The 12,907-nt window shown below is 44.4% G+C and overlaps 1 protein-coding gene across 1 annotated transcript; it reads left to right on the plus strand.

The window, feature by feature from the left end:
• The first annotated feature begins 8,769 nt into the window (after nucleotides 1-8,769).
• TIMM22 (translocase of inner mitochondrial membrane 22) lies at nucleotides 8,770-12,907 on the plus strand. Its single transcript, XM_075518440.1, has 4 exons — nucleotides 8,770-9,065; nucleotides 9,544-9,740; nucleotides 10,791-10,863; nucleotides 11,965-12,907. The coding sequence occupies exons 1-4, from the start codon at nucleotides 8,837-8,839 to the stop codon at nucleotides 12,039-12,041; spliced, it is 576 nt and encodes a 191-aa protein (XP_075374555.1). The 5' UTR covers nucleotides 8,770-8,836; the 3' UTR covers nucleotides 12,042-12,907.

Below are 12,907 nucleotides of genomic sequence, written 5' to 3' on the forward strand. Positions count from 1 at the left end.
ATCATGGGGCACCACTTTGCCTTTTGACAAAAACAACTGCTGTTCAGTTAACAAGATGATGCTGATCAAATGGGCGGATACAAAGAGCGAACTCCTGCAACTGTTGCCAAAAAGGCTCCACCAGTGCAAGAAAGCTGTGTGTGCTGACTAGGAGAACTCAAGATTTTTTTTTTTCCCTGTTCTTAAGAGACTATTACACAGTTTCGTGTTCCCAACTCATATACCTGAGGAGCTCAGCCTGTCGCATGGCTACCAGCTTTGACCAGCAACTAGAGAAAATATTTGTTGCTGGAAGAGACTAAAATAATTAAATTTGGAAAAAAGGCAGGTATGTTGTATGGAACATGGGAGTGCTATAGGAGACAAGAAAAACAGCTTCCTCTGGTGCCTATTGCCAAAATTTCACAAGATCAGACAACAACTTTAAAATTTCCAAGGGAACAGCCACTAAGTAAGTCAAAAATAGAATTAGGAAACTGCCTGTTTCAAAAGTAAGAGTCTGTAAGAGGTACCAGCATTTTTCAGCATTTCTGTCATTTCTGAGTAGAACACTGAAGAGTTAACAGACATCTATCTACCCAAAAAAGCCAAGCCACAGAAAAAGGCAAAATGAGGAAGGAAATCTATGTGGTGAAAGAATATTCACTATATTTCATATATTTAAAATAAAAGTTTCTGATCACTTTTACACACAGTTATCCGAAGTTTATTTTTCTCTGCAATTTTCAAATGCCTGCACTTTCTTAGGCATCAGGACACAGCAATAAATCAAGGATAGCTTTACCACAGTCACCCTTCTATTCAAAATGCAGCTAAACCTAAATATGTGAAAAAGGCAATACTCAGTGCTCTTCCCTGAAAGGGGAAGATAAGACTTTCAGTGTTCTTTTTTTACTTAACTGAAATTTTTTATTTCAATGACTAAATGAAAGACTTAGGGGAAAGGGAATATCTCCATTCTTTGTTATTCCTCACCATTAATTTTCTGATATATAGGTTATAATGTGACATTCATTATCAATTCATAGAGAATTACCATATTCAAGTAGCACAGCAAGTTCTTACTACCTACACAGGCAAAATACTGCACAACCCTACTTGCTCCCTTTGCTTATTGTCCAAGAGGGATCACATGCTGGAAAAGCTTGCATTTTATCACCTAACAGGAAAGGAATTACAACAGGTATCCATTAAAAACACTAAGGAGCCTTGAACAGCAAACCATGTCATTAAATTTTTGCTGATCACTGACAATGGAGAGCTGTGCAGGAAAATTAAGGACTGGAGAAGATGTGTGCTGGAGACTGCCTTAGAATTAAAAAACCCCAACGGGATGGTGGAGGAATGCCCCACTGCTTTGAACTTTTTGGTGCATTTCAGGGTGATGCAAATAAAAGACCCGAGTTGTCAGCTTTGTTTCAGAAGGACTTGCACTGGAACTGCTGACAACCCCTGAATGGAAACAGAACTGCGGGATATGCCTAGATGCACAGAGTGCATCACAGGGAGCCCAGCAGCAACAAAAATTAGGACAAATTAACAGAGAAAACTGCTGAAGCACAAGGAGTTCAAGTCCCAGGTGATGAACAAGCCCTCTAATGTAGATCAGGATTTCGGAAAAAAGCTATTGGTAAGGTTTGATTCCCCATATAGCAATGTCTTAGAGTTTCCATCTTGTTCTTACTCTCTGCATCTTTTACAGATTACTTGAACAGAATCAGCTAATCATTGCAGTAGCTTAATAACTTATCTATTTTACAGGTAGGGAAACAAAGGCACCTAAACTACTGACAGAATATTACGATCTACAGTGCCCATTGACCTTAGCTCCCCTATAGTAAGTCAGCAGTTTTGCAAAAGACATCCATATTGTTGTACATACACACGCAGAATCAGAGCATAAAAGTTTGGCTTTGGTGACCTAATCAAATCCGGGAAAAAAGGGAGAATCTAAATTAAAGTTCAGCAATTCCTTGCTTCCAGACAGCTTGTATGAACAAACATGTTTGCTGCTGCTTAAACTTACAAATCAACTTAGCACACTTGAGAAACCATGCAGCTGAAATTTGAAGTACCCAAACACTGAGATCCTCCCAGTATTAACCGCAGTATTACAGAATAACTATTAAGAAATATGCAGTGGTATAATGCAAGCAAATTCCATTCTGAGATCCTGGTTCTGCTTTCAAGATTTCTTATGAAAATTATTTCCTTGGATTTCTTGGTTAGTAATCATAATTACTTCAGATTTTAAACCCTCAGTCCAAATTTGGCAGACAATAAACATTATAACTAAAATCAGTTATGAGCATTTTTAAGCTCAGCCAAAAAGATCTTAGTATGTGGATCATGTTGCCTCTGAGGCAGGTAAGGACAAATATCAGTGCTTCATCAGGACCAACTCCTCCTCCAGACAGCTGGAACTCTTTCCATCACAGAGGTACACAGTACCACTCGCTCTGGCTCTGTCATGTCACTTGGCCCCACACACAAACCCAAAAAATGAATGCAAATTGCACCTCTCCTCAAGGTCCATAAGCTCAGCCTCCCATTTTCTCGTACAGAACAGCTACACTGAACAGCCCATTACACCAACGGAAGCCTCCCTTACCGAAAGGTAGAGGGCCTACATGCCAAAACCAGCAGGCACAGCTAATGAAGTGGGAAAGCAGCAGAAATAGGTGCTCAGCTTTCCAAGTTTCTGTAAAAGCAAGTGATAATTTAAAATCTCCAGCAGATACTAAAATAGGAGGGTAATGAAGCAAGAGAACAGACTGCATGAAAAGGAAGAAGTATCCTATGGAGTTTGTGACCTGTTTACCATAAATAAATAAATAAATGGAAGCAAAACAACCCCCTGAGGTGACAGAGTTAGCATGAGCGACATTAGTGAACCTGTCATGTGGAGAAGCCTATAGAAACAACTGTCATTACAGAGAAAAAGAGGATTGATTGGCCAAGCAACAAGAACTTGGGAAAGAAAGCAGATGTAAGAGAAGGAAAGGGGAGAGATTAGGAAATCCAGCACAGCAGGAAAGTCACTCTAGATATTGCCCAGCTAACACTGCTAGCCTGGTACACAGCAGCTGAAGGCCTAGAGAAAAAAAGTAGCAGTTTGGAAATACAGAGAAGTGAGGAGAGAACATACAAGCCAGCTCAATTTTTTCTACTCCAGACTGAATCACTCAGCAACTCTGCCTGCTCTGTGGCAAGTGGAATATCACGATTTTGCATCCTTCATTAGGATTAATTAGTTCACTTGTTGACAGTATCAAAAGAAAGGCCAAGTGTTGGCTCAGTTGAGGAGAGCGACATTTTCCTATTCCTGCAGGAGCTTGCTGGTGAAGGCATGCTCTCCAGGGAAAGCTTGGTCTGTCCCTGCCCATGTAACTGTCCTCTAGTCTCTGATCTGAGGACAGACTCCAAAAATCAATCTTACTCCTTTCAGTACCATTAATATTCACTGTTATTAAAAATAAGATATATGGGGGTTTTTTTCCTCTTTGATATTGCGTGTGATCTCAAACAAACCATGAAAACAACAGCCTAAACATTTTGCCCTGTTGTATCTCAGGGAGCTGGAAACCTTCTACCAGCAAGAAACTCTTACAGCAGTTACCATGGTGACACTGGTAATAGATATTTAAAGGCAGCTCACTCATAATCACATCAATTAGATATCAGGAGGCTTTAGTAAGAAAGACACAAAAAGCTTGAAACCAGGGAACCAACCAGGCTTACTGATGGTATAAGTGGGCAAGAAGTTTATGGAGAGAGATCTGCTTATATCACCATTCAGCTGGACACAAAAGACTCCTGTTCAAATCTGAAATGGCACTGAAGCTTGCACAGAATAAACTATTTTTAGTTAGTCATTTAAAAATTAGTTCTGAAAACCTCATTTCAATAGTGGTAGCTCTATAAATCCTTTCAAAGTGGTCATTGCCGCTCTGAAGTATAATAAAGTATAATAAAAGGCTGTGCTACAGCTCATCCCAGATTAGAACCAGGCTGCTGGAAACTCCCCAGCCTACCAACGTCACCTGGAGGGGGTTCCTTCCAACAGAGAAACATCAGTGGCAGCTGCAGATCATGTTGCTCCCTGCACCCACTCCAACAGCCTGACACCAGGGAACCTGGAGCCCCATCCCTGTAACACAGTCACAAACTCAGCTCGAAAGGGACCTTGCCTCCCTATCTGGAGGGTTGGGTAGCCTAAGGAATAGTGTCATACTGCTTTTTAGACGTTATTACGCAATGAGGAAACTTGAATCTGGATAAACATGAAGCTGACTGAGTTGAGGAGGTATCTTTGGTGATATAAATGTTAAATAATGTATTTATTTGGGTTCTAGTCTGTAGCATTCCAGTCCACTGGAATGTAACAAAGAATCTGCCGAATCATATCTCCAGATATGAAGCCACTTCACCAAGCTGGCTAAGCCTATGTAACAGTCATCAAATTGAGATTTCCTTTCTCTTTTTGAGAGAATAGGAAATTTTGAGAGAACGGCATATTTCCATGACAACTTTCCCCCAGTATCAACTTCTTTATATTGGAAAGGTCTCTCAAAAGAGAATTTAGGCTTCTATAGCAACAGCTAAAATCCCTGGGAGATGATGTCGTCTGAAACTTTATGCAGATCTTTTTTTAGACCACAAGTTACAACACAAGCACATTTTGAACTTCATAGCTGAAAACAAAAGCATGTGTAATATTAGGGAAATCGGGAAGAGGGGAAGAATTAACTTGCTGAAGTGGGACAAACACAAAGAAACCACCTTACTTTCAAAAAGGATGTGCACTTTGAGATGTAAAACGTCAAAGAGAAGACAGGATCAAACAAACATCTTGAAAACCCACATCCTGCTCCTTCTCTCTGCGTTACAAAACAGAGTCACAAGGAACAAGTCTGCTGATCCTAAAGGGAGATTTTATTTAAATCTCTCTCTCTGCAGTCTGTCCTATATTGACCTAAAGAAAAAAAAAATTTTTAAAAAAATCAGTGACTCAAGATGCCTCTTCAGTTTTAACTCCCATATACCTGCCATCCAGCTACAATCTAACCTTTTTTCAGTACTTTAGCTGTTTGCCATGGTAGTGATGGTATTCTCCAACATGGAAAGCCTTGCTACCTCAGAAAAAAAAAAAACCAACTACACTCTCAAACAAATAAATTGCTTAAACTCATATAAGCCAAGAGAAGTACAGAAGTTAAAGCAACTTTCTTCACTGAAGTTAGGTATATTTCACAAAGCACTTTACTTCTCCAATGCCCTTTCAAACCTAAAATTTTTTAGCCAAAAAAAATACTACATTCACAACCTGGATGAGAAGTAGGAAAGCATCAGCCTTAATATATAGATGAGAAGACTATAGAATGGAAACATTAAGTGGTGCTGCCAGAATCAGAGCCCAGCAAGGCCCCAACACACTTCCTTTTGTAGCCACTGGAAACCTCTTTGCTACACAAGAGGCAAGGTCAGCAGTGTGACCAACTGCAAAGCAGCCATACTTTCTTCTGCTTGTGGTATGACTGAAAGATTTTCCTTTTTTCATTAAACTATCCATTAATTTATCCCCTTTTCCTCTCATTCCCCTAGATCATCATAGTTCTGGTAAGGGAAAAAGGTGCAGACAGGTAAGCATAAGTGAAAAAGAATGGATTTAATCTAATTATTGACTTCCACCTTCAGTCATGTCCTGCCCAGTTAGATAACTTCAGAAAAGACTCTAGAACTGTCAGTTTTACAAAATAAGGTTGAATGCTATGATTTTTTTTTTTAAATAGCAATGCTAAAAATAACAGCCAAAGCTTATTCAAAACCTGGAAGATCTACAACAAAGAGACATATGCAAAAAGAGGATTTCAGATAAACCCCCCACTATTTCCAAGGTTTATCCTGTCTGGAGAATATTGAAGTGTGGGAGAAAGACTGAGTCACTCTAAAGGTCAAGTGAAACGCAATTATTTAATATGCCCATGTGCTGCCCTCTGCTGAAACAGACACCGAGCACGTTGGAGCATTGGGTCCGTTGCAGGCTGTAGAAAAACTCATAATCATCTGCACCTAATGCTGTCATCACACAGGAAACAGGCACACTCACACAGAACAAGAATGTCTCATCTGGGACTAGACAAGGTTAAAAATAACCTAAGCCTTATACTGGACTTAACAGCTCCAAGATGAAAGTGTGATTTCAGGCACAGCATTCACATGATAAGAGCCTGGTGAAGGAAGAGGATCAAATGCATTGGCTACACATGTCTGCAATAATGAAAGTTCACTGGTTTATAAAAAAAGAAACAGCTGAAAGTTTCATTTGAACAACTTAGTTATCAAAGATGTGTTGAACTGTCAGATTCTCACTCCAAGCCTTAATCTTGCATCTGATTTCACTCACATGAAAAGTCGGTTCAGGCAGATGAGATTATTCAAATACTCAAGCACATGCACTTGTTCATATGTAGAACACAGAACAGCATGAATGGGAAAAGGAAAAAACTATTTAAACACCTAAGGGGGAGGGGAATATAACATATATTTCTAAATAAATATTCGTATATATAAATATAAGTATTTTATATAATTATATTTACAAAATATGTATTTATAAAAATATTATGTTTACAAATAGTAACCCAGCATTTTCTCCAAAACCTGGGAGCAGAGAAAAGAAAGTCAAAACAATATTCCAGCTATACATGTAAACTCTCAGTGCTCAGATTCCAAATCCAACATATCTTTTTTCCCTTTATGCCTTTAGAAAATAGGCTTTGCAGTGTGACTTCAAGATCAGCCCAACTAGGTTATTTTGGATCAAGAAGATTGAAATCTAAAAAGTTCAGGGCTCCTTAGGGAGATCATCCTGCCAGCAACCTTCTCTACCTTGTAAAGATACTGTTTAAGTAGATTTTTCATAGCACGCTTTTCAACGGTTTCTGACCTTAAAAAAAAGAAAACCACCAAACAAACAAAAAAAGGAGTAAAAAAAAAAAAGAGTGGAGGGGGAAGAGCCCCGGGAAGGTGGACCCTACTGGTCCAGCCAGTAGAGGGCAGTGGAATTTAAGAGGAAAGTTGTTGAAAACGAACTTCCTATAATGAAATATTTGAAGTGGTAAAACCATCAATTGAAATTGTTATTTGAACTTACCTATCCAGTCCTAAACTAAGACAGAAACAAGATAAAGTGCAAAGGGTAAAAAAAGAAAGAAGTTTGATTACTTCATGATCTCTAAAGAGTTGCATTTCAGGATATCAGGAAGATTTCATACTTAATTCATTGTTTAAAATAATTATTAAATCTTAAATAATTTTCAATTATTGAAATACACTACTTCGAAGCATCCTATTGAAACCATCACCTCTGTTTCTTAGGGGTTAGAAATCTATGGGTAACTTTCAAAATTAAAACAGAAAAATATCAAAAAAGAAGTCAAGAAAGCTATTTTTAAGGCATACCTACCTTCACTTGTGCCAAGCTGAACAGAAAACCTGTTCTAGTCCACAAGAACAAGAAAGTAAAACAGGCTACGCAAAATGCAACACAAGCAAAGCACACAGAAGATTTTTAACGTTCACAGCACCTTGTTTACAGAAGGTAAAAAGCATTAAAGCAACACTTCTCACCTCATTACCAAACAGAAGAAGCATCCAAGAGCCAAGGTTTCTATGTGATTTAACATGAGCTAAGTTCGCATTTTGTGACAGAAAGACAGATTTTGGTTGTTCTCTAAGCCCTTTTGAGATATACAGGTCCTGAAGTAAAACTGCCGCTTTACGCCAGAGGCAGCCAGGGTTTCCTCAGAAAGGCTACAGGAGATGGCTCCAGCGTTTTCACCTAGCCTACGGAAAACATGGAAGAGTGGAGGTATCTTTTCTGAGCTCAGGCTAGGAGCTTATACGCTGAGGTGCCATAAGGCTCTTCAGCTCTCACCTCAGACGACACTCGAAGGCTGTTGGGGTAAACCACAGGTTGTCCCGCGCTCCAGCCTCCACACACGTACAGCACCTCAGGTGCACCACAGCACTGATCCACCCCTCCGTGGGGCAAGGGCTTCGGGAAGAGCTGGTCTCTGCACCGGCAACGACAGCGGCACCCGGGCTCGGCGCCCACCCCGGTAACCGCCAGGACCCGCTGCCCTCACCAGCGGGCTGTCCTCGTCCCGGCCGCTCGACGGGTGGCGCGGGGAGAGGCTGCAACCGCGCGCCCCGTCGCAGGGTGCGGGACCTGTTGCCCCCTGGCACCAGCGCAGCCAGAAGTCAGTCAAGGGGGGAACGGCGGGGGGACGACGCTAACACCGCGACACCTCAGAGCTTCCCGCTCCCTCCCCGCACCTCAGCCAGGACAGAGGAAGTCCGTCCCGCACTGCGGCACCTCGGCACTCCCCCAGCCCGGGGCTGCCCCGGGCGAGGCCGCCGGCCTGCCCCAGCCAGAACCGGAGCCCGAGCCCGAGTCGCGCTCACCTACCGCCGCCGCCGCCGCTCTCGAGGATGCTCCAGCAGCCGGAGCCCTCACCTCACCTGCAGCCGCCCTAACGGCCGCCAGGGGGCTGGCGCGCAGCACGCCGGGTAATGTAGTCCCCGTCGGTCCCAAGGGACTGCCAATCCCGTGAGACGCCGCGCGACCCACCCACCTTCGTCGCGCCGCGGAGCCTGCCGGGAGTTGCAGTTCTCTGGGCGGGCGCTGAGGGGGCGGCCGGCGCCTCCCCTCAGCGGAACTACAACTCCCGTGGGCCCCCGCGCGCCGCTGCGGCTGTCGGGAGCCGCGTTACCGGCGCCTCGAGTGGGCGGGACGTGGTGCCGAGCCGGCGGCGGGTGTCCGAGGCCGGTCATGGCGGCAGCGCCGCCGTCCTCCGCTCCGGGTGGCCCGGAGCCTCCCCCGCCGCCGCTGCAGTACAGCCTGCTGCTGCAGCACCTGGTGGGCGAGCAGCGGCGGCCCCGCGCCTGGGACCCCGCCGCCCTCGGCGGCATCCCCAGCCCGCCCAAGAGCGAGGAGCAGAAGATGGTGGAGCGGGCCATGGAGAGCTGCGCCTTCAAGGCGGCGCTGGCCTGCGTGGGAGGTGCGGCGGGAGCGGCTGAGGGAGCCGGGGGAGGCTGGAGTGACGGGGCGTTGGGGGAGAGCGGTGGCCGGGGCAGCCAGCTGTGGGGGCGGTTAGGGAACGGGGGGGTCCCGGTGGAGTCGGGAAAGGGGCGGATGGAGAAGAGGCTGCAGCACAGGGACCCCCGTGTTTAATTTTCCTCTCTGTAAGCCTCCTCCAGTGTCTGTCACAGGTCCCAGGGCGGAATCTCTCTCTGACTGATTTCCTTGCAAAGGAAGAGGTACTAACCGCCTTTCCTCAGCACAGCACAGGCTGTCAGCAAGGAGGGTGTCAGCAACAGCGGCTGCAGTATTCAGAGACAGGCCATTTGTGCTCTTGCACTGCCCCTTGCACGCTGCAGCGTTGACAGACAGGGGGAGCGGAGGTGCTCTGGTGCCTGTGGGGGAATGCGCTGCTCGAATCCAGCCAAGGTTCATTTTATACTGTTTGTCTTTTACAGGGTTTGTTCTGGGAGGCGCATTTGGTGTCTTCACAGCTGGCATCGACACCAATGTTGGGTTCGATCCCAAGGATCCGTATCGCACGCCAACCGCAAAAGAGGTCCTCAAAGATATGGGGCAGCGAGGCATATCCTACGCAAAGAACTTCGCCATTGTGGGTGCCATGTTCTCCTGCACCGAATGTGTGGTAGAATCTGTGAGTAATAACTTCTTAAGCATTAAATAATGTTTTCTTGTGCACTTAATAATCTCTTTTACTAGATCCAAGTAAGTATGTATATTCCCTTTGTAACAGGGCGAGGGAGTAGGCTAAGTTTGTCCCGTTTCTTGGGCATCAGAGCTTTTCAGCTTTGAGGCCCGTCTTCAGAACTGCTGTTCTCTGACAGAATGAGCAGAAGAACATGCAATAGTGAAGTCCTTTTCAGTTCAAGTCCTGGATGTATTAGCAAGTATAGGCATTACTTTTTAAAATGCTAGCTACAGGTACTTGTTGTTACTGTAAAACATCAAACTGCGAGTTGCAACATGGTAATTTGAGCCTCTAAAAATTCCATATGCAGAAAGGGATCCTTTGATGAAAGTTCTTAAGTAACAGGCCTATTTTCATCTTGCCCCTACAGCAAGAAATGACCTTGTACAGCTCAGTGGTAAATCTATCATCCATTTTCTTAAATAGGAAAATTACCCTGTTATGAATTTGAGTACTGCCTTTTAATTGAAAGACACAATTATTTCTTAACTCATCTAGAAGAAAAGTGTATCTACTTGCACAATGGAGCGGAACAAAGAGATCTCTGCACTGGTGAAAAACTAGCGTGCCCTGGCTATGGAAATAGTACATCTTTGTCAGGAGGATGCTGTGGCTCTCACCTGTGCTGAGAACCAGGCAGCATGGCCAGGCTCAGCGTTGCGCTCATGTAGTTATAGTGCCTTTAAAATCTCTTGAGCTGGTGCTAGTGCACAGTGCTGTGTTCTGGGGGCTGTACTGGCTCACCCGCGAATCTTTGCCATAGCACTGCATGGCACCACGTGGATTTGTCTTACCTCTCCCGGTGACCTGTTCCTTCCTCTTCTGGCCTTGCAAGTCTTAGGTTTGAGAGTGCAGGGGGCCATCTGCTGAGAATAGAGGGAAAAACATCCTCAGCTGAGAAGGGGCTGGAAGATCATTTAATCTTTCTTGGTATTAGTACAGATACTGCATGTCTGTTCTGTATTTACGTGTTGACTCTGATTTTTAATTCCACAGTATCGTGGAAAGTCAGACTGGAAGAATAGTGTTATTAGCGGCTGCATCACAGGAGGAGCAATCGGCTTCAGAGGTTGGTAGTGCCTGCTATGAACTATTTCTGTGATAAGACTTTAATTTGGTTATGCAGCATGCAGTGTTTTTAACAGAACACACACTACAAATCTCTTTGGTTATGGTGATGTCAACACGAGACTGTACTCAGAGTGGCAGAACTGCTCTCTCTATTGCTTTCCTGTCAGCTTGAAAGATGCGTGGGTAGGGAAGGCTTGGTCGTACAGGACAGCGAGATTGGAGGAAAATCAACAGAATTGACTTGAAAGAAAAATCAGGAAATGGTGTTAGCTATCCACGCTCTTCTGTAGTGGCGTGGGGAGGGAGCCAAAAATACATCCTGAGCAACTCTCTGAAGCTACGGTTCTTGTGTTAACAGAGCTCTACTTATATATTATTTCACTGGCAGTAACTCTGTTAATTTGCAGTGTGTAAAATGCTTTCCTCCTTCCTCATGTATCAATTCAAACAGACGATTCTATTTAGCTGTAAAAGAACAGGAGCACTGGGATTTTAGTCCAGCAGGCACTAGTGGGGACTTTGGGAAGCCTTGGGTGATAACAACATCTGGAGAAAAGCCCCAAGTAGGAAGAGAGCTGCTCTGCTCACCAGAAATATCAAACTTCTGCCACCTCTCCTTAAAACAAAAAACTGTCCACAGAGCATAAAAGAAAGAAAGTGCTCTTGAAAGTGCTTCTAATTGAGCTTGTTAAGTTGTGTCTGTCCTGGACCTAATCCTCTTAGAGCTTTGAAAGCAGTAGCTGCTCTTCCTATCCCTCCCTAGTCCAACAGCAAAGCCACTTGCAGCACTCGGATCAGTGTGCGCTGAAATCAGCAATGGCCAGTAGCGTTTTCTCTTCTATCCCTTGGGGGGAGACTTAGCAACACAGCACCCAGCCAGCGTGCCGTGCTAGTCCAGCCGAGGTAGTTTTAAGTCCAGTGTGTGCCAGGTTCCCCCCCCCTCACCTTGGGCAGTGGGGGTGCTCGTGTGTTCCTGGTAGCGGACCCCAGGTTCCTGCAGGTGTAAACTCTTCAAGCCAGCACAGCGTAAGCTAATTACTGGGAAGAAAAATATCTTTCCTATTTTGTCTAATTCTTTCCCACTCTTTTTACATTGCAGCTGGTTTGAAGGCAGGGGTTATCGGCTGTGGTGGATTTGCCGCTTTCTCCGCCGCAATTGATTACTATCTACGGTAACAGTGGGATCCCTTGGGAGCAAGTTTCCCTTTTGTTCCAGTGCTGCTGCTAAGAGCCTGCATCACGGCAGAAGAACCATCAGGCTTACCTTTCCACTGCCTTTGGAGTCCTGATCAGTGCAAGCTGGATGGTGTTGGCTTCTTTTCCTGAATGACTAACAATAATCTGGCTCTGAGCCCTGGCGTGTTGCTTCAGGCAGACTTGCGGGAGTATGCGAGGATGGAGCCAGGCGCAGTGAGCAGTATCTCCAGGACAGATCAGCTGACTGTCAGTTTCCAGGAAACAAGCCTGGACTCTGAGCTTTTTTGATCCTTTGGGTCTGATTTTGATTAAGTCTGTTGCTAGCATCAAAAGAGGCAGGAGGACAATCTTCAAAAAGAAATGCAGTGATTTAGGTTACCGTGTATTTGAACGTGCTGCAAGTGTTTAACAGTTATCAGTTTGCAGCTTGCTACTCTGTTGGGGAGAGGTAAGATCCTGTGGAGAAAGAGTTTGTTCCAGGCTTTTCTTAAAATACCAGCTGAAGACAAACCACCATCTGTACAACTTGTCTTATTTCAAGTACAGAGATGAGAGCCAGATTTCTTTACCATGTCTTAAAGGGAAAAGCAAAAAGGAATCCTTAGCCTTAGAATCATGTGGTTACTGGCAGATGAACAAAACAGTTTAAGGAGAAAAAAAGAGGTTGTTGCAGAAGTATAACTCTCTGTAGCCACTTGGCTAGCCTGATTTAACCTCGCTGTGGGAGTACAAGTAATCTTGCTACTGCTTTAACTGCCACAGGCTCACACCAGTAGTTCCATCAGTTTGATGGTGAGACTAGAAAGTAGAGTTGTAAGAATAAACCACTGTTAGACAGATAACTG

The sequence above is a fragment of the Mycteria americana genome, chromosome 15 (genome assembly GCF_035582795.1).
Source record: "Mycteria americana isolate JAX WOST 10 ecotype Jacksonville Zoo and Gardens chromosome 15, USCA_MyAme_1.0, whole genome shotgun sequence".
NCBI classification, from domain to species: Eukaryota; Metazoa; Chordata; class Aves; order Ciconiiformes; family Ciconiidae; genus Mycteria; species Mycteria americana.

Excerpts from the sequence above, each read along its gene's own strand:
- TIMM22 (XM_075518440.1), top strand. The coding sequence starts at position 8,837 with ATGGCGGCAGCGCCGCCGTCCTCCGCTCCGGGTGGCCCGGAGCCTCCC. Across the intron at positions 9,741-10,790 it reads CCGAATGTGTGGTAGAATCT|TATCGTGGAAAGTCAGACTG; the intron begins GTGAGTAATAAC and ends TTAATTCCACAG. Across the intron at positions 10,864-11,964 it reads AGGAGCAATCGGCTTCAGAG|CTGGTTTGAAGGCAGGGGTT; the intron begins GTTGGTAGTGCC and ends TTTACATTGCAG.